Raw genomic sequence first — 20,702 nt, forward strand, 5'->3', positions numbered from 1 at the left:
CACTGAACTAAACAAATATCCTCTATATAATCATCTGATATATCACAATAAAACACTGGAAAGCATGAAATAAAATATTATGTTCGACAAAGACTCGCATAATTTGATTTTATTCAAGTCGTTTAATAAATTTAGTATTTAATCTACCTTGTATTTGTATAACGCAATGAAGTCACGTCAAATATATTCGCAAAATATATGCGCGGCCATGCAATACCTTTTTAAAATTACGGAGTCGCAATGTATTTATCCCGTGTCATCTAAGTTAATCACAAAACATTCTTCATGGTTAGTATTTTAATGTTACTCCTATTCTGTATCAATGTTTTTTTTCTCTCGGGGAGGCAATACGTAAAAGTGGCCTCCATGGCCGAGTGGTTCATATTGCCGCAGCAAAGATATTTGCCCCTCACCGGTTTTAGACCATTCTATACGAGAACGCTACATGTAGCTTACAGAAGGTCGGTGCTTCCAAACCTGTGCGCGATTGTTGGAATCGCAACATTTCTTCTCTTTCCGTCGATCTTCGGTGATTATGAATAATCGTCAAGATGTTCCGATTGAGATCGTTCCTGGAATTATGCATGAGGGGGCAAATTAGATCTTCTTTCACCAGAAGGGCTAGGAAGTCGCAATTTACCTTTCTTTAATCCTTTAAACGTAATATATAACTTGTTCTAGACCAGACAAAAACAAGAACAGCAGCAGCAACAATAATAATGATGATGGTGATGTTAATAATAATGATGAAGATGACAGTTATAGCATTAATTAAATAAAAAATACGTATCTGATATGATTTATTAATTTCATTACATATACAAAAAATAAATAGATTATTTCGAGATAATGAAACTTGTAACTTTCTTGCCAGCATGTCATCATCTGAAATAATTAATACATACACAACATGTTAGAACATAAAAACATTTATCAATGTATGATTTTGCTAATAAACAAAGTACTGAATTTGATCAAAGAGATATTAATTACTCCAAAAACTAAAAAATACCCATTTAAAAGCATATATTTTACTGCGCCATGTAATTTTATAAGACATTGAACTAAGAAAAAAATATATATATACCGGTATTTATTTTTCAAACATTCCATCAACTGGCCCCCTGTTCACTAAGAAAAGATCAGGATCAAATGATCATGATTTTACTTTCATTGTTTTATAAAACTCAAATTGATCGTATTTTGCCAGAATTGAATGGTACATAATCATAATGTCAAATATTGATGATTTGCAAAGAAACCATCCTATTTTGGGGATAAAATCGATGAATATCGAAACAAAGATCAAAATGAGGATCAATTTTAGGATCAAGATCAATATATGGATCAACTGTAAAATGCTTATATCTTTTAAAATAACAATTTGTTAATTCCAAAATTTCATGAACATGTATATGTAATTTCAAATCCAATTTTGTCAAATTTCTATTAAATATTTAATCTATGAGGATAAACAATAGGGGAATATTTGAGTTTTTAAAATTGTTCCTGATCTTAATCCTTAGATCTTGGTGAACACGGTACCTGGTATACATTCCTTATTTTAATAAGTATTCAGCAGTCAGCTTACCTATTGCTGGTTTATTTCTTTGTCGCACGTGCAAGGATCCGTTAGACTCTCCTCGATCTGTTCTCTAAATTTAACCTTCGTTTTATGTACGCCGCTAACTGACTTTAACTCTTTAGGTCGGACAAGTTTTTCATCGGCAGGAGGTTTTGAAATTTTATTACTCACTCTGTGTTTGTCCTTGGTAGATTTGACACCTTCATTTTTAGTGCTACCTTTAAGTAAAGCTATCTCTATACTCGAAGATTTCGCTGTTGAAGTAGACGCAGAAATAGTCGGACTTAAGGATTTCTTTACAGTGGCTTTCTTTTCAGAGGTGCTTGCCCTAATTGGATGTTTTTGTGCCGTTTCTTTCACTGAAGTTTTCTTACTACTTAAAGGAGATTTCTTGGCAGAAGATACAACTTTCGAGCTTCGAGATATTTCTATTTGTTTCTTCGGCGATGATTTTGTTGCGTGGACAATTTTATCTGGTGTTTTCTTTGAAGTTGTTTCTTTTTTAGATGGGCTCCTAGACTGCTTTATGAACGGAGTCGATTCCATTGATTTTCTTACAGGTTTCTTTGACTGTATCGTTGGGGCATTTTTACTACTTTTGCCCTTTTCAACCTTTGTATTCGTGGTAATTTTCTGTATCGAAGACTCATTCGAATCCGAAGAACAACTACCTTCAGTAGACGCAGACATTCGACTGTTATAGTTCACATTCTTTTTAGAACTTGTTTTGCTGTTTGCTTTACTCAAACTGTTTGTAACGATTTCGATAAAACTCTTTGAGTGTTCTCCTCCCTCTTTATTAGCAGTTTCTTGCTCTTTTCTCCTCGATTCCTCTGCTAGTTCATCACTGAGCTGATGTGACATTCGTACAAGAACATCTCTTACGAGTTCGCTAATCAATGATGATTCGATAGACAAATCACTTGCCTTATTGTCTGGTGAAGATCTTTCCATGTCCGTTACGTCCATTCCGAGTGTTACCAACTGAGATGAGATTCTGTTTAGAGTCTTCGTGCGAATTTCAATCGTTTCAACTTTTAGTTTGACTTGCTTCATAAGGTCCACAATTAAATCTTTGGTGATCTTTTCATTTTCTACCGATTGAAATTGTGGATCGGCATCTTTCAAGAAACGCGTTGCTGCATTGTACATTACTGTCAAATTCGAAGTAGAAAATTTGTCTTCCTCAATATTACGAACAGTTCCAGATATTGTTTCCAGAAGAACCTTATTGACGTCATCGGGGCTAAAGAGTTCAAATGATCTTTCTATCGCAGTAAGGTCATGTGAATCATTCATTGCATTTTGGAGATACTCAAGAATCATTGTTTGTATGTTTGGGGAATCAACATTAGATCCGTTTTCTGTAACTTCATCTGCTAGTTCGGCCTTCATTTCTTGAATCACATTTTGCAATACTTCGTTAATATAAGCCATGGCCTCTTTACTTTCTCCAGACACAAGTTCAATACTTGATTCGGTAAACTTACTTCCAGTGCGCCTTACACCCATTTCTAATTGCGAACGCCTATCTTGGTGGTCAAGTACAATACTCTGCAACGAACTTAATACAAAATCTTCAATTTCTTGCGACATATCTGAGCCGGAATGGGATCTGCTTCCTTTTTGTGATTTCATTGATTGTTCAAGCATTAGATTCGACACAATATTGTGTAAAGTTTCAAGCACAATGTCTTCGAGTTCTTTTGATAAAACAGAGTTCACACTTGCTCTGCTTGCCGATAAAGCTGCTGTTGATTTCTTTGCTTCTCTTGGGGACTCGTAGTGAATTCTACTTGCTGCTCTCTCTATGTCTCGCTTACTCACTGTACCATGTATTTTATGTACTCGATTTTTCATATCAGAGTTAACACGAGAAACTACTTCTTTTATTACATTTTCCGCAATTATTGATGAAGCAGATCTTAATACGTAAGCAGACGGTGCTTTTTCATATAAATAACTGCTGTCGTCTCTCATACCTATCAAAATTGTCTGCAACGTTGCTTTAACAAACTTTGTGAGAATTTCAGAGCTAACGTTAACGAGTATGCCTTCTATAGCCTTGAGTGGGTCACCAAATACTTCATCAGCACTGTCAGGGTTTAAATAAGTATCAAGTATACGAATAACGTAGGATGAACTGTCCCTGTAGCGTCTGATGTCTTCATAGACCTTCTGCAAATTATTTGCCGCGTTCATTTCAAGTGTCTTCATGTCGGCTTGTTCATTGCTGATCGTTTGGAAGAAGTGTGCCATTGAGAGGTTTGATATTGTACCATCAGCAAGTTCCGCCTGCAGCCTAGTTACAATTTCGAGAATAAAGTCAACTAAATCACGAGTAGGCCGAATAAGCATTGTTTTCTGGGCAGCAATATCAGTTCTAATTTTATCCAAACAAGCATCTATAAGCTCTTCAGCCATAACGGAAGTATCTTCAGAGTGTGGTAAGAAGGGATCTGAAAACGCCCTTTCCCCCATTCGTCCTTTTTCAACACTTCTTTCAACATTTTGAATGGTCTCCATCACCAAGTTGCTAAACAGTTCAACATCATCATCCGATAACTGGTTTATCGTTTGAGATTCATCTTTGTGATGAAGAACGCATGTCTTGTATTGCTCCAGTATAATACAGAATATCTCTTCAGCATAAGTCTGACTTACTTCGTCTCTCCGAAGACATTCAACAATATCTGAAATCGTGGCTCTGAATCTTTTTACATATTGTTGTAAGTTGATATCGCCAATTCTGTCTCCGGACAAGCTTGTAACCATTGTGACTGCAACAGAACTTAACATCTGTCTTGGTATGCCTTTCCGTGTTATATCCATTATAATAGATTCGATTGTTTGTTTCACTATTTGTGATGCTACCGTAGATGCTAAAGGAGATCTTTGAATTGTTTGAAATGAATCCAATTGGGAAGGTCTGCAGCCTCTTTCAATATCTTCATCTTTACCTTTTATTGTATATGCAACAACTTCGCTTGCAATGTCCGAGGCAGATGTTGACTCAATAATAACTTTTGTCATTTCTTTTAAGGAATCTTTGGATAAATCACCTTTTTCTATTTCTATTTGAAGAGTTTTAATCACTTCTTCCACGGCATCTCCTGCAATGGTGTCTGAGCAAGGCGAACAGATTTTATCTGATTTCCGTTTGAAAGAACTAACAAGCTTTCTGCCGCATTCAATGAGTTTAAATCCCACTTCTTCTACATCTTCATTGCCCAACTCACCATTTTGTATGGCGTTAGCAAAGTTTTGTATAAATTTGATCATCTGAGTTAGATCTTTATCATCGATAAATTCTTCATTCTGTTTTTCTACATTTTTAATTTTACTTTTGAACATATCTGAAAGTTCAGAGATATCAGCTTGGTTTAATTCACCAGATTGTATCCTGTGTGTTAGAACTTTCAGGACACTTCGTAAGAATGTAGCTAATGATCTAAGAAATGGCAAAGGATCACGTGATAATGTTTCTGAGTTATTGCAAAATGATTTCAGAGCATTAACCATGTCACATAAGAAGACGTCTTCAACAGAATCATTCATTATACCATGAAGGGCAGTTTCCAAACACTCCTTCACAACAAAAGAGGCTGCAATTGATGAATCTGACTGAATTCGCCACTTAACAATTTTGGCAATCATAGTTGCTATTTCCAAAATATTGTCGTCACTGATTGCCTTAGATGCGATTTTTGTTATGAGCTGATCAATGTCACATCCTGTCATATCGTTTATTCCCCCTTTATTTTCGATCAGTATCTTTAGATGTTTCAGTAGATCTAAAAGGACATCAACATAGGCTGGAGATACACTGCTATCCTGTAGTGTGTATATGACTGACTCGGCCATGTCCATTACACTTTGTCGTATCTCTGTATCAAATGGATTACTTTCTAGTTTTTCTTTCGTTTTCTGCAGAACGTCTTCAACAATACCTTTAGCCATTTCCACATTGCAAATATCAGACTTTGTTACAGCAGTAACGATATTAACAGATAAGTCTTCTACTTGTCTGGGGTTAAGATCGGTATTGGAAATCCTGTTGTTTGCTTCATGAATGATGTTAAGGTTAAGATCTTCAAAATTTCCTGCGTTTTGTTCCACCACATAAAGGATTTCTTTAACCAAATCGGTCATTTTCTTTACACTTAGGGACGAGTGCGTTTTTATGGCATTGTATGCATATGATATGGCAAACACGACTTGATACATTGTCTTTAAATCTAAAGCACCTGATAGTAAATGCCTTAAAACATCCTGCAAAACATTCTGGACATCTTCTGTGTTTTCAATATTTGCATCAGAATTTGAAGATAAAATGTGTTTAGTTTCTTGTTTAACTGACATAGCCAGTGATTGAATTTGTTCTTTTGTAAGAACCTCTTTCTCCAGGTCTTTGATAAGACTTTTGAGTGTAACGACCATGAAATCATCTAGTAAAGTTTCGCAGACCAATGAATCTTCTCTCGGATCCATGTCTGACGTTGCCGCTCTCTGTATTGTCTCCTCAATATATCCATCTAAGTCTTCCTCACTGACAGAAACGTTTGCACTGCTTTCGCTTTCCACTACGTTATCTAACAAAGAAACTGCCAATGATGCCAAATCATCATGGTGAACGTTTCCACGTTGAATATCGGTTAGGATTTTACTTAGAGTGAAATCTATCATTTTCTTTGCAATTATGGATGAGGAACTGGATGCTAGGTATGGTCCGTCTGATTCACTCTCCTCAGGAACTTCCATTATGGCATCGCTCTTTTCAGTCTCGGCCGATTGTATAATATCCATAGAATAGGATGCGAGTTTCATGATTTCTTCTTTACTCAGACGTCCACTATTGAGGTCATCTAGAAGCCGCAGTAAAAGTGTTTCAACGAATGAAATTGAACCTGTCTTGTCGGCAAGTTCCGGTGATCCTAGAATCGCTTCAGCTTCAAGTTTCTTCAGTTCAAGTTGAGAAGCGCAAGGTGTTAGAATGTGCTCGGAAACTGGTTTAAGTTTAAATGTTCCATCAGTTAAACTGTCTGCACTTGAATCTATATGAATAGACTCCAGGCTTGCTTTTATTTCTTCTTCATCTGCACTAAACCTGACCGATTTGCTCTTAATTGCTAAAACAAAACAAGAACACATACAGCAACAATGCAGATGAAATAAAAAGTTCTAAAATAGATTTTTTTTCTTTAATAGAAGTGCACTAAAATACTGATTATCATGGAAGTGTTTTCAATTATATTTATTCCTACTTTATAAATGGAAAGTGTAACGTTATTGACAATTTACCTTCTATATCATCTTTCGTGTCGTCGCCCAGCATTTGAAGATAATGTGGATATATGTCCTACAAAAACAAGTAACAGAGATGAAATGATCGGGTGGTTATATCCGAAAATGGCGTAGCAACGAGATGGTGGAAAGGTCTTGTTTGTTTTTATAAAAAGTCTTAATGTAGAACAAGAGCTGCCATGAAAAAGTGTTGATTTTAATATGCCGCCCTGGGGGGGGGACTATAAAAAATGAACAGAAAACTACACGAAATAAAGCCAATGACTGATAGTAATGTTATGCTTTTTGCTTTTTTATTTAGCTTATTTGAGGAATGCGAAAAGACTTCTTGAGCGGAATTTTTCGATCGTTCAATTTAAAACGGATATCCTTAGAGCGATTTATCGTTTGAATTAATATGTAAAGAATATTGAAAGAGAATGGGTATACAATACTAAAATTATTGAACGGACGTACCAACTTTTGATGTTTATGAGGCAAATCAGCTCATAAACACCACCTGGACCAACGTCCATAAGCAAAATTAGCTCATAAAAACAAAAAAATAGCTCTTAATTTGAATTTTATGAGTTTTTGTTCTTTATTTAACTACGGAATGAAGCTCATAAATATCAAATGTTTGCTCGAGCAGAATAACCCCATATTATGCCAGGCTCCGGTTTACCGTGAAAAATAACCACTTTTACATTGACGCACATATTGTGTATATTTACGCTATATTCACTGCGTCTTTACGTTATGTTAGTATAACGCAAATGACGTATCGTCAAAATATAATTATGCACGGCCGTACATTACTGTTTTTTACGAAGTCGCAAATGCGACACGGATGTGATAAAACTAAAGCATGCTCTTGCACATTTTCTCGTTATGCATGTAAATTAAATAACAAAAAAAGTACATAAATATTTAGAAATCACACATTAGAAAATGAAATGAAATATTTACCGTCTTCACCCTTTCAATAACGTCATTTACAATGTTTCGTGCTTTTTCTTTGAGATGGCCTTCGTCCTGCGAAAGAAAAATATACTTAACTCATAGCAATCCATAGTTTCTGTTTAAGTTTGAAAACTCTTGTCGGTAATAATAATTATAATAATAATATAATAATAATAATAATACGATATAATATGATTTTATTCAACTCGTTCAATAAATTTAGTATTAAACCTACACTCATTCATTATCCTCTATTTATTACACCGTAAGTCCCCACATCTGCAATATCATCATAAAAATACATAGAGGATATTCAAGTTTATTTTCTATAAATACAGGATTTATTTTTATCAAGTGGTATGAAAATTGATATTTCATGAATGGCGGTAGCCACGAGTGAAATATGATAATTTTCATACCACAAGATGAAGTTAAATCCTGTATTTATAAAAAAAACTCTTGATTTTGCTGTTTACTATATACATTTTCTCTGTTTAGACAATACAATTTTAAGGACTTCCACTTAAATTTTGTTATTGGCTGAATTTAGAAGAAAGTTGTCCGACAAGACACCAAAGAAAATACTGAAAATATCTTTCACTCCAGAAAAAAAATCATTTTTTACATTACAAATACGGAATATTTCTTTTATATTTCATTTATAAGTACATTATAAAATGTGTATTGATTAATAGACAGGACTGATTTTGAGAATTTGGCTCCCTATAAGATTCTAGAGGCATTTTGTAGTACAAGTGGTATCTTGGTGTATTTTACCTATTTAAGGTATGCTGAATCCGATAAAGGTGGAACTTTATCTTGACCATTGAAATGGCCATTTAAAATGACCACTAAAATGGCCGCCAAGTTTCTTTATCATAAATGGATGATATAGCAAATAAAACTTTTAAGGAATGGAAAAGCCTAAAATTTGTCACAAAGCATGTTCAGGTAAAAACAAATTAGACACCAAAACAGAATTAAAACAAAACAATCCAATATTGCCGAAAAATCCAAGATGGCGGACATTTTTTATAGGCCAATATATTAGTAATATAGATACTGAAAATTTTAAGGCGAACACTTCACTCTTTTCTGCCCTACCTGCTTTCATGTATTTTATCTGGCACTCTATGCAAGCATATTAAGGTAGTACACCCCTAATGCACTATCTCCACTTTGAAGTGTATTCAAATAGGCTAGAATCACTGTAAAGTGTATTGAAACTGAGGGGCGTGGGTTCGAACCCCAGAAGGGGCAACTTTTTTTCTTTCTTTTTTTTTCTTTTTAACATTTTTTATTAATCTCCCAGATCCCTAATGGAAGAAAAAAGTGTTTCACTTTAATTATATAATTTTTGTAGGTATATTTTTAATAAATAATGCCAAATTTAATAGCAAATATGATACCAGATATTTTCAAAAGTTAATTAAATAAAAACTACACGGTAAAAGTATTTTATATTTCGCATGATCAACCAATATACATTTAAGAAAATTTAGGTAAACTTTGAAAACAGCCCCTCATTGTGGAAAATTTTAGGAATATTTTAAATAAGGCTTTTACACATGGAAATGGTGAAATAAGTGTTAAAATTGGGTGGGGTAGGGTTACATTTTTATACATATTAAAAACATTTCGTTTAAAAACAATCATTTTGCTTGTTTAATTTGTTACCTAAATGTCATTATTTGTTTCTTAACAATGAGCAATAGGAAAACATTTTTCATAATGATGATATTATAGATTATTTAGAGTTTCCTCATTTCTGAAAAAACCCCTTCTAATGGCAAAGTTTAAGTTAAGAAAAATGTCCATAACTCATAAACCACACGGTAAATTTTGTTTAAATTTTGCATACAGGTGACATTTAAGGCATATAACTGTCCTATATTGTCAATTTTACAGTTCCTTATAGTGACCATTAGGGGCACCTTTCTCTGATTACTGTTGGGTGTTGGTGTTCGTTTTCTTGTTATCGGTCGTCGGTCGTCGGTCGTCGTCTTCGTTCTTCTGTTATCGGTCCTCGTCGCAGTTTTCTTGATGTGAGTTCTTCTGTTATTGGTCCTCGTCGCAGTTTTCTTGTTGTCAGTTCTTCTGTTATTGGTCCTCGTCGCAGTTTCCTTGTTGTGAGTTCTTCTGTTATTGGTCGTGATCTTCGTTCTTCTGTAATCGGTCCTGGTCTAAGTTCATTTGTTGTCAGATGTTCTGTTATCGGTCCTCGATTCCGTTGTCTTGTTGTCAGTTCTTCTGTTATCATGTTGTCAGTTCTCGGTCCCTGTCTTGTTCTGTTATCTGTTCTCGTCTTCGTTCTTCTGTAATTAGTCCTGGACTTCGTTTTCTTGTTATAAATTCTTCTGTCATCGGTTCCCGTCTCTGCTATTTTGTAATCGGTCCTTGTTTCTATTTGTCTGTTATCCATTCTCGTCTCCGTTGTCTTGTTGTCAGTTCTGTTATCGGTCTCTGTCCTGTTCTACTGTTAGAGGTCCACGTCTCTGTTCGCTTGTTGTCAGTTCTTCTGTTATCGAGCCCTGTGTCTGTTGTCAGTTCTTCTGTTATCGGTCTCTGTGTCTGTTCGCTTGTTTCAGTTCTCTGTTATCGGTCCCTGTCCTGTTCTTCTGTTAGCGGTCCGCGTCTCTGTTCGCTTGTCGGCAGTTTTTCTGTTATCGGTCTCTGTCTCGTTTGTTGTCAATTCTTCTGTTAACGGTCCCTGTCCTGTTCTTCTGTTATCGGTCGACGTCTCTGTTCGTTTATTGTCAGTTCTACTGTTCACTGTCCCTGTTTCTGTTCTTCTGTTATCGGCCCTCGTCTCTGTTCGCTTGTTGTCAGTTCTTGTCTCCGTTCTTCCTTCTGTTCGCTTGTTGTCAGTTCTTGTCTCCGTTCTTCCTTCTGTTATGGGTCGTCGTCTTCGGTCTTATACTTTCGGTACTTGTTTCCTGATCCGTTAAGGTCTTCTCTTGTATCTATCGTTCACGTCATACTGTGTCAATGTTTTGGTTTTGTCAGTCTTGTAGTCATTTATTCGTTCAGTGGAGTAGCGGGGGATCAACTCACGACCCCTTGATTTGAAGGCAGACAGTGTTTACCACTGCACCATAGCGCGCCCGCCTCTGAATAATAACCATTTTTGAAAAGCCCATTTTATACATTAAATACTATTTCAATGGCTAACAAAGGGTGTATTACAATTATATTTTAGCACCTTCTTAGCTATGTAGCCAACCCACGTGACTTTTATATTGGTCAATGAAAAATATTACTCGATTTACAAGTAATATTTTTATAGATAACTTTGCTGTTACTTTAAGATATCCTGGAAATTTATTGGAGGTTGCCAGGAATTCCTTTATGTTAATCAAATGGTGTGATTAATCTTCTTGTCGAAATTTTCCCAAAACCGTGCTGAATTCCAAAAATTGTCGAGAGCTTGCCACGTTAAAGCAAGCACACGTAGCAATCTCCCGGTTTCAGACATTTTATGACTTGATGAAAATATGGTGTTGTTATTGTTGTTGTTGATGTTGTTTGTTTCCTTGACTTTAACTTTAAATTTCAAATTAAAAACGCCACTTTTTATTTTTAAAACAAAGATGGTAAACATCTGTTGTTTTCTGTATTTTTTTAAGAAATTGATCAAGTATACACTTCTAAGTTTAAGATGACTTTTTAATATTATCGATTATCCATCGCTATACCTTAATTGCCGTTATAATTGAATAAAAAAAATGAACTTATGCAGATGTTATTTTCGGCAGAGAAAAAAAGCAAATACAAAAAAAACAACACACAAAAAACTTACATGCAGCATACATGTGTAATGTTCACAATGTGCTGAAAAACGGCTCTTTATTATTTCAACATTTCGCAAGTGACACTTTTTTATAAAAGAAATGGGACAGAAATGTTGTTGTAACCATTTAAAAAGTAGGATTTGTAAATTTGTAAGTTGGTTAATTTTTACCTAGTTTGCTCAACACTCAATTAATACATTTTTATATATAAACCTGAGGTACAGAAAATAGACACTCGTGAAATATACCTTTTGGTGCTCACTCGGTGAAATATATTCCGATCTTACACTGAACTAAACAAATATCCTCTATATAAATTATGCTACAATGTATATGATGAAGATAAACGAAAAGACCTTTGTTATTTGTATACTTACCAGTTTGTCCGAGCTTGTAACCATGTCAACTGCACCGTCTATTGCGGCATTTAACATTTCCAGTAATTCTGGATCACCTTGCTCTTAAATTAAAGAGAACTTAAAATAACGTATCTACATAGCGATTAAAGCAAACCTAAAATTTAATTAGTGCCTAGCTATGTTCGGGTATACAGAATAAATAATTAATTAATTGTGTTGCACAATGACAAAACCTCTTACGTTCAATCCAAGTTGATTTTAACGAAAAGATCTTTAAAAATTCAATGTAGTACAAAACAAACCTTAGTCTGTTTATATGTCCTTTGTGTGACTTTTAAGAAATATTTGCGTGGCGTTCAACCGCCGACACAATATGGAGTATTTACGTCATTTTGTTTGCCTAAAAGACATGTTTTTTGACACGTTAATTTATGCTGGTTTATGAACTCATTATATAACCGCGTATTTAAGAAATATATGCATACGTGATGTATATTTGGGGACTTCAAAGGTCCTAAGAACGTCTGTTAACTTCCAGGAACTATGAAACGTCTTCTTTGGAGAACGCCGTCGCTCTGAAAATTAAAAACAAAAGTTGACTTCAACTTAATCGTAATATATACATTATCTGAATTTGGGTCCTGAGAGCTGATTTTTTAAAAGATTGCATATGCGTAAGGTATGCTACTATGCACTTTAAAATTTCATTTGTGTCAATCAAACTTGTTCTGAAAGTTCACGATAAGGACGATATTGAATGAGTGTAAGTGCAATACTGAATTTATTGACCGGGCTTAATAAAATAATTATATTTTGCAAGCTTCTGGTGAGCACATTGTTATTTTATTCAACGAGTTCAATAAATTTAGTAATCAACTTATATGAATCTAATAGTATACTTTTTTATACCCCCGCACAACGAAGTTGTAAGGGGGGTATACTGGAATCAGCTTGTCCGGCCGTCCGGACGTCTCCCCGTCCGTCCGTCGGTTTTTCCTTGTCAGCCCAATAACTTGAGATTCCTTTGGCCCACATTCTTCATATTTGGCATGGAGGTTAGTCATGATTAATAGATGACCCCTATTGATTTATAGGTCACTGGGTCAAAGGTCAAGGTCACAGGGGCCATGAATTTAAAAAGCTTGTCCGCCCAATAACTTGAGATTCCTTTGATCCACAGTCTTCATATTTGGCATGGAGGTTAGTCGTGATTAGTAGATAACCCCTATTGATTTTGAGGTCACTGGGTCAAAGTTCAAGGTCACAGGAGCCTTGACTTAAAAAAAAAGCTTCTGACAAAGTGGTATGCGGGGGTATTCACGCCATGACAGTGGCAGTTCTAGTTGTAATTATGTTATACGCCAAAAATAGAACCATTTTTCAGTAAAAAAATTTTTTTTTTGACGCACATATAGTGTGACATTAAGCACGCTTTTACGCTGTTTGTATAATGTAAATGACGTCACGTAAAATTTACATGCACGGCCGTGCCATACCATTTTTTACGGATAAGTAAAAACTGTACGGATATGTGATGAAATATATAACTAATTAAGAGCTATATCTTATACACTCGTGGCAATGTATATGAATTTGTCAATGTAACGTTGGAGAGAGGTCAATGTTTTTAAAGGATAGATAGAGGGAGGATATTGAATGAGTGCAGGTTAAATACTGATTATATTGTTCAATAAATTCAATAATGAACCTACACGAATAGTAATATTCTATTGATCACATAACCAAAATAAAGATTGTTTTTAAGTACCAATTTTAAGTCTCAATTTCAGACGGAGGGATTATTTGAGGATGAAATAGTGGAGCCTTACTTCATTTTTGATACCCAGAGCAATAAATTTTGCATTCTTAATACCACAATTGTAGCTCGGGAAGTAGTTAATGCTGTGAATGAATTGAATATGAATAAAGCTGTTCCTGGTGAATTGATACATGGTCTCTTCTGTCTTTTGCCTTATATTTAGTGTTCATGTCAGGTCTATGTCAATTCAAATACCATTTCACAAAAAATGGAAGTTAAAATAATAATACATGAATGGGGTCATCTTCTTGTCAACACCCATATGTTATTGTTATATGCTGTACAAGTGTTGTATATGGGCCGGAGTATGAAAATAAACTTTGAAACCTTGAAACTTTCGTCTGGTCCATATTCTATAATCACCGGAAGCCAGTTTTTCACTGAGATTCTTGAAATATGATTCGTCTTTCTTCTGCTTCTTCTCTTTGGCCGTCTGCTTTAGATGCTCTATTTTCTCTGCAAAAGGTAACGCAAGCAGAAAACCTTAGACGGTTGCATTATGTGCATACATGTTCAAGCAATATAGGAGCTGAAAAAGTATAATCACACTTTAAAGGGACTCCACTGAGGTTTAAAAGCCTAAAAACATAACATTTGAATTTATTACATAAATGAGCTTGGGCACTTTAAACAGAAATATACATGCAAAGATAGTTCAGAAATATACTTTAAAATAAATTGAAAATCGTGTTTTTATGCTTTTCTTAATCTGATTTGAGTAAATAAGGTCACTTTTTACCATTTGAATGATTATTCTGGAAAAACGAAATGCGCGAATGATCTGAAAATTTGCACAAAGATTAGTGGTCTCAACCTACATCAAATGGTACATTTATCTGGAAAAAATATTTTCAGTCCCATCATGTCTAAAAACCTCAGTGGAGTCCCTTTAAAGGCCCAATATGCCTCAGATATGGTTTTATCTTTATTTCTCAATTCTTTATTTATTTCTTATTTTTGGTGTCTTGTTATAGTTTCTAAAAAGTTAATCATTAGCCAATTGCCTGAACCATCTTTTGCTTTTGCTGCTTTCTGGCAATTAGTATTAGTTATATTGATTTAAGTATTTTGTATCGAAGTCAAAATACTACTTTGTAATACTGTTTTGACAATAATTTCACTCCCAATTCTACTTTCTTCAAGTAATAAGCATGTAACAAGTTTTTAAACCGTTATTTAAATGTTATAAAACTCATATTTGCTTTTTCTTCAGAAGAACAAATGTATTCATTACTTAGGTATTATGTGCCTTTAAAGCGTTTGGGTGAAAGAAACAAACGTGAAATGAATAAATTACATTATTAATTACATATTAGAAAGAAAATAGAGGATGTTTGTTCAGTTCAGTGTGAGATCGGAAAATATCACTAAAAAGTATATTTCACGAATGGCGCAGCCACAATGGGAAAAATAGAACTTATGGTGTCCACAAGGTGAATATATTTCGATCTTACACTAAACTAAACAAATTTTCTTTTTATTATATGCAAATAATTTAAACGTTTAAAAAGACATTTGAACCTAATACTTAATAAAAATCGCGCCAAATAATAATACAACGTGACGTCATTTACAACGTCACGTCATAAAGTTGGTTTTCAGTTCTATGCACGCTAGTATTTCACTGAAACAAAGTAACGGGCTTAAATTTAAATCAGTGAAAAACATCAAATTGATAATTATTTCACTGTTTCAAACAGTGAAATATCAGTTTTATATTTCACTGATGTATTTCTATAAACCACTGAAAAGCATTGTAATAACTCTAGCATTACCATACCATTTTGTATTGTTCCAGTAGATACTTTGAAATTAACGACCCAAGTGATAATTTTACTGAGCACCTGAACTCGAGCATTTTAAAATTAATTAAAGACTGAAATAACATTTTAAAATGACCGAAAATGAGATAAAAACATTAAAACCACATCTTATACAATGTATCCAATAAACTTCAAGCGTTTACACCACGAAATAAAAATCATTATATATCGTACTCAATCTTATCAATTAAGTCACGATTTCATTATACTAATCCAAAACTAACCATTACTTAGAAAAAATGTTCTGACAAAATGTCCAAAAATGTTGGTGTGAAAAAATGTGAGACATTGTTGAGTACAATACTGATTCTATTAGACTAGTATACAGCTGCAAAGTCTGTATTAGACTCGGCTAGTGCCTCGTCCAATATAGGTTTGACAAAAGTGTACTCGTCCTAGAGAAAAAAAGTATTGTTGTCAACATTGTATAACAACCTCACAATATCTTACTTTGAATTTCTTCCCATTTCTTTGCAATCATTGTTTCCCGCTTTGAAATATTTTTTGCTCTTTCCTCCTCATTTTGTTTCATGGCCTCATTATAATGGTCTATCATCTCCTTCTGCGCCTGTATCCGAGTATTCCATGTTTCCATTCGCTGTAAATTAAAAAGAAATACACCCAATTTGACCAAAAAAATTGAGTACAATATGAAATATACAACGCTATTGAAACACCACTGCATTGGGCGTTACGATGTGCTATTTGAAATTTGGGGTTTGTGAATATTACTAGTTAGGACAGACATCAATAAAAATGTTTTGTTATCAATGTATAAGTATCATAATTTACATCAACTAGAGCTTTTAGGAGAACATCCCGTTCGAATATTCTCAGTGCTTGGCTTTGTTAATGTATAATTTTCTAAGTTCAAAAAGGGCCATAATTCTGTCAAAATTCATGTTAAAGTTATTGGCCATTGACATTGATTCCATATTATTATGCTCTTAAATAAGTGTGTGAATTTTCGACCAGTGTTCTTCAGTAGTTTTGGAGACGCAAAAACTCAACCCAAGTGTGACTGCGATGTCGACAACGACGCTAATGCCTAGATGAGTAAAATAACTCTCCCTATTTTTTGAATAGTCGAGCTAAAATGCAAACAAGGTTAATTTGTGTTATTATGATTCTATTAAATACATGTACTACAACTACAATTGATGAATTACATCTCCCTCTCTGACGGGAGTCCATCAAAATTAGGGTACGAAATGACTCGATAAAATTTTAGATGGCTTTATTATACGCATGCGCCGTAACTACTAATTACAGGCATTCCTGTCTTAGATATGAAATGAAAGTACTTGCCTCTGTTGACAAAACTATTTCTCAAAATAAGTCAATTTCTGATTAAAAGAGTATTTCAGCCACAAAAAAATAGCTTTTGCACAAATGGTCCATGATGCGGCCTTAAGTAACGGGGTAAACTGTATTTACCGTTAATTCTGTCCTCATTTTTCGCTGCGTTTCTTTGTCTTCATCAAGTTTCCTCTTCATTAAATCTCTCTGTTGAATTCGTCGTAACATTGATAATTTTCTCTCCTCACTCTGAAACAAGTTGTATTTATACTGATAAAATCAAATACAAAACAAAAATGATAGCTAGATTTTGTGTTTGGGTCTCCGATCTTTCAGACTTGTTATATATGTATCCGTAACGGCAGGTGTGATTGGTTACGTATCAGCTATAATACGTTACTATTTATATTCTATCAAAGAGTTGATATATATTTTTTTTCCGCCAGGGACTTTGGATTCTTTCATGTGAGTAAGCTATCTAGCTAGATTATGGAACGTCGCTGATTCTACTCAGGTAAAGAATGCATAGAGAAGCACCTGAGGTCTTCTTTTCCAAGTTAAACTGGAGAGACGCCTTATGACCTTTGTTGCGTTAATGTGACGTAAAACCCAACTAAAACGTCTCACAAACAGACTAAATTTCTGTCATGAAAGTTCTCAATTAAAGTCGGGTTTTATCTTTTGAAGGACAACCCCTTTTCCTGGCTGTGTGAACGTTTCAGGACATATAACCTAAACATTTCATATCAATATTTAAATGCTCGGTATATATGCTAACTCGTATATTCTTCCCGAGGAAAAAACATGATTTGAGACAAAATAGATCTAGTAAATCTTCTGATTCATGCATTCAGGACTGACTAATATCATGATTCTTTTCTGGACAAAAGCTTAACCAAAATCAACTCTTGTAAACATTGATTGGTTGAGTCCTATGTATTCATTCAAAATCAACCAATGGCAAAGATTCTTTGTTATACCTACCTCCCTCTGATTCTGCAACATGGTAATTTGGCGCCTCTCTGCTCCTTCGCGTTGTTTTCTCTCTTTATGTGCCATTTCCTCTCGAACTTGGCTCAACCGTTGCTGAAGACTGTCCGACTTCCGTTCCATGTACTGTTTTAATCTGAAAAAAAAACAACAGTTAACAAAAATCATTCATTATGGGCGTTTTCTTTCATAAATGGAGCTATTACAATTGTATCTTGTAAATACAATAACAGTGTTTTGTTTAATCAAAAGTCAGACCCTAATATATAAATTATAATTCTAGGTCCTCGCCCATATGCTGTATTCGAGTGGCCAGGGTATAAAAAAGTGAACAGAAGCTATCACTTATTTCTATCAAAGCCTGTCCTTTTTCGAAACTGCATTAGTTAAATGGGCGATTTAAATACAGAAATATCCAGCGTGCTTAATTAATTGGATGTTACATTCTGTTCTTTTTGATGTTTTGCAAGGCAAGGTCACTTTCGACCTAGCAAAATTCACTCTAGTAAATCAAGACCTTTTTTAAAATAAAATAAACCTGATATGTATTTTCATGAAGTCAATTTTATAAACAAAAACAATATACTTAGTTGTATCTCTTTCCTTCTGCTGGTGAAGTCGTCTGCGAACAAGTGTACCACGTGATGCTCTCTTCTGCAATTCCGCTCTGTCGTGTTCATTCTGTTTATGTCTTCTTTCAAGCTTTATAAAGACAAACCGATTCGGTTGAGATATTTATTACTACACTGAATTATGAGAGCAAAGATGCACATCTTAATGTGCTGGCCTTTAGATGAGTAAAACATGTATGATAACGAAAAAAGTTAAAGGAACTCCACTGAGGTCCAGAAGCATAAAATTTTATTTTTTTGTATATATATCAGCTGGTGTACTTTTAATAGAAATGCAAAAGATAGTTAAGAAATATACTAGAAAATAAATTGAAAATCGTTTTTTTTTTCTATTCATAGCCCGCTTTGAGTGTTTATTGGGTCATTTTTCACAATTCGAATAATTATTCTGGAAAAACGGAATGAGCAAACGATCCAAAATTTTGCACACAAGTTATTGGTTACATCAATGCAAAAATTAGTCTGAGGTCCGTCATGTTAAAAAACTTAGTTGCGTCCCTTTAAAGGCCCATTAAGCCTTAAATAAAAAACCAAGAACTATAAGAAATCAACCCCTCATCACTCATGATATTTTCACTCATGATATATTCAGGTGTTTTACCTCCCCTTTCCTCTCCTTTGCTATTTCCAGGAAGTAGATATGTCTAAGATACCGTCTGTACTCATTGAACTCTTTCAGAGAGCACAAGACCTTTCCATCCTCCGAAATAAACCCCTTTTTGATAAGGTGCCGGTGCATCATACTCGATTTGAAATGAGTCTTCAAATGCGGGTCGTGCAGGGGTTGGTACTCGTTGGAGATGTAGTTGCCGTTTGGGTCACGAAGGTCAAAATCAAGTTCTTGTTTACACTGATGTTTCTAAAACAGCATACAGTTTGGTTTAATAAGATTATGGTAATTATATTTATTAAATTATATTTATCAAATTGGCTATTTATCTACCATTTTGAAAAAGTGCATATTAATTAAAACAATAACCCAAACAAACAAAAAAACAGCACAGCGGCTATTATATTACAGTAAATTCCTTATTAAAGCTGTTTTGATCGATTCTACAAGAGAGACCCTATATACTTTTTTTTATTAAATGGCTCTGGTTCTAGGCACTGCTTTATACATTTATATTTTTATCTACTACACAGCTTGTATCAAAATAGAGAAAACAGAATCCCTGAAGACATCCCTCTGCTACGTATAGGCATAACTTCTCCTGCAAATCAGACAAAAGTTTAAAAATGGGTGCGATTATGTAACGAACAATGTTTGAATGAAAGTAAAGGCAAAAGCTTCTATTTAGCTATTTAGTTGAAACTTACCGGTTTCCCTAATTTTGTTGTGTAAAGTAAAACAGAACCCTTGGGGCTTGACATCATTGGTAATTTTGAATCTAAAGACAAGTTCGACCATACTGGCAATCCGTCTCCAGCTGGGATGAAATCTATTTTGTCGCCGAGCGTCTTTTGTCGCCGATTTAACATTAGTCGATCCATTTTAACAGCACCATACGAAAATATATTGACGAAATGATTTTAACGGTCTGACAAAACGTTTTTCTCCGCCATGACACTAGTTTAATGACGTCTTGTTGACGTGACGTCGTTTCGCGGAGCAAGCATTTTCCCGCGGAAAGCATGTTTGATTGCCACTGTGCATCAAATGAATTTCAGTATTTTATTCCTGCATTTTTCCTGGTGTTTTTAGATTTAGCGTATTACAACAATTACTTCAATTTATTTTTTTACGTTTTTAGAAATAAAGATCGAAGTTTGATTAGTATTTCCAGGCGATATTTATAGTGCCTGAAAGCTTTCAAGCAGGGTTTTTCAAATAGAATCGTTTTGAAAGACCCTGTTTCAAGAGAATATTTCTTTAACATTTTTTGGTAGATGTATTTGACCTACAAAGAAAGTTATAAGTCGTTCGGCGAAGTATTAAGTTCTCTTTGCCATAGAAAAATAACGCTCGAACATCCTTACATTACATGCACGTGTTCCGCAAAAACAAATACCACAAAAAACGTTACGCTCTATCTCTCTCTCTCTCTGTGTGGATAAAATATTAAATGTGCTACACTTAACAGTCAAGACATAAATGGCTTCAGCATTTCATTTTAGCTGGTACATGTATTTTTTTGACTAAGTACTTTGACAACATGTG

The 20,702-nt window shown here is 34.5% G+C and overlaps 1 protein-coding gene across 1 annotated transcript; it reads right to left on the reverse strand.

Moving 5' to 3' along the window:
* Window positions 1–787: 787 nt before the first annotated feature.
* Window positions 788–20,126, reverse strand: LOC132721660 (uncharacterized). The gene is made up of 13 exons (XM_060705997.1): window positions 19,862–20,126; window positions 19,146–19,403; window positions 18,499–18,614; window positions 17,907–18,048; window positions 17,061–17,171; window positions 16,074–16,221; window positions 14,128–14,256; window positions 12,467–12,556; window positions 12,000–12,082; window positions 7,838–7,903; window positions 6,887–6,944; window positions 1,592–6,714; window positions 788–885 (listed from the first exon to the last, which is right to left on the reverse strand). The coding sequence occupies exons 1-12, from the start codon at window positions 20,033–20,035 to the stop codon at window positions 1,592–1,594; spliced, it is 6,498 nt and encodes a 2,165-aa protein (XP_060561980.1). The 5' UTR covers window positions 20,036–20,126; the 3' UTR covers window positions 788–885.
* Window positions 20,127–20,702: the final 576 nt, after the last annotated feature.

This window comes from Ruditapes philippinarum, unplaced genomic scaffold (genome assembly GCF_026571515.1).
Source record: "Ruditapes philippinarum isolate M1 unplaced genomic scaffold, ASM2657151v2 ctg881_1_1_1_1, whole genome shotgun sequence".
NCBI classification, from domain to species: Eukaryota; Metazoa; Mollusca; class Bivalvia; order Venerida; family Veneridae; genus Ruditapes; species Ruditapes philippinarum.

What these genes read in the sequence shown, in the direction of transcription:
- LOC132721660 (XM_060705997.1), bottom strand. Translation starts at nt 20,035, where the DNA reads ATGGATCGACTAATGTTAAATCGGCGACAAAAGACGCTCGGCGACAAA. An exon ending in GAAATGGGAAGAAATTCAAA is followed by an intron (nt 14,257 to 16,073) that starts GTAAGATATTGT and finishes TACCTTTTGCAG; the next exon opens with AGAAAATAGAGCATCTAAAG. An exon ending in CACGAAAGATGATATAGAAG is followed by an intron (nt 6,715 to 6,886) that starts GTAAATTGTCAA and finishes GTTTTGTTTTAG; the next exon opens with CAATTAAGAGCAAATCGGTC.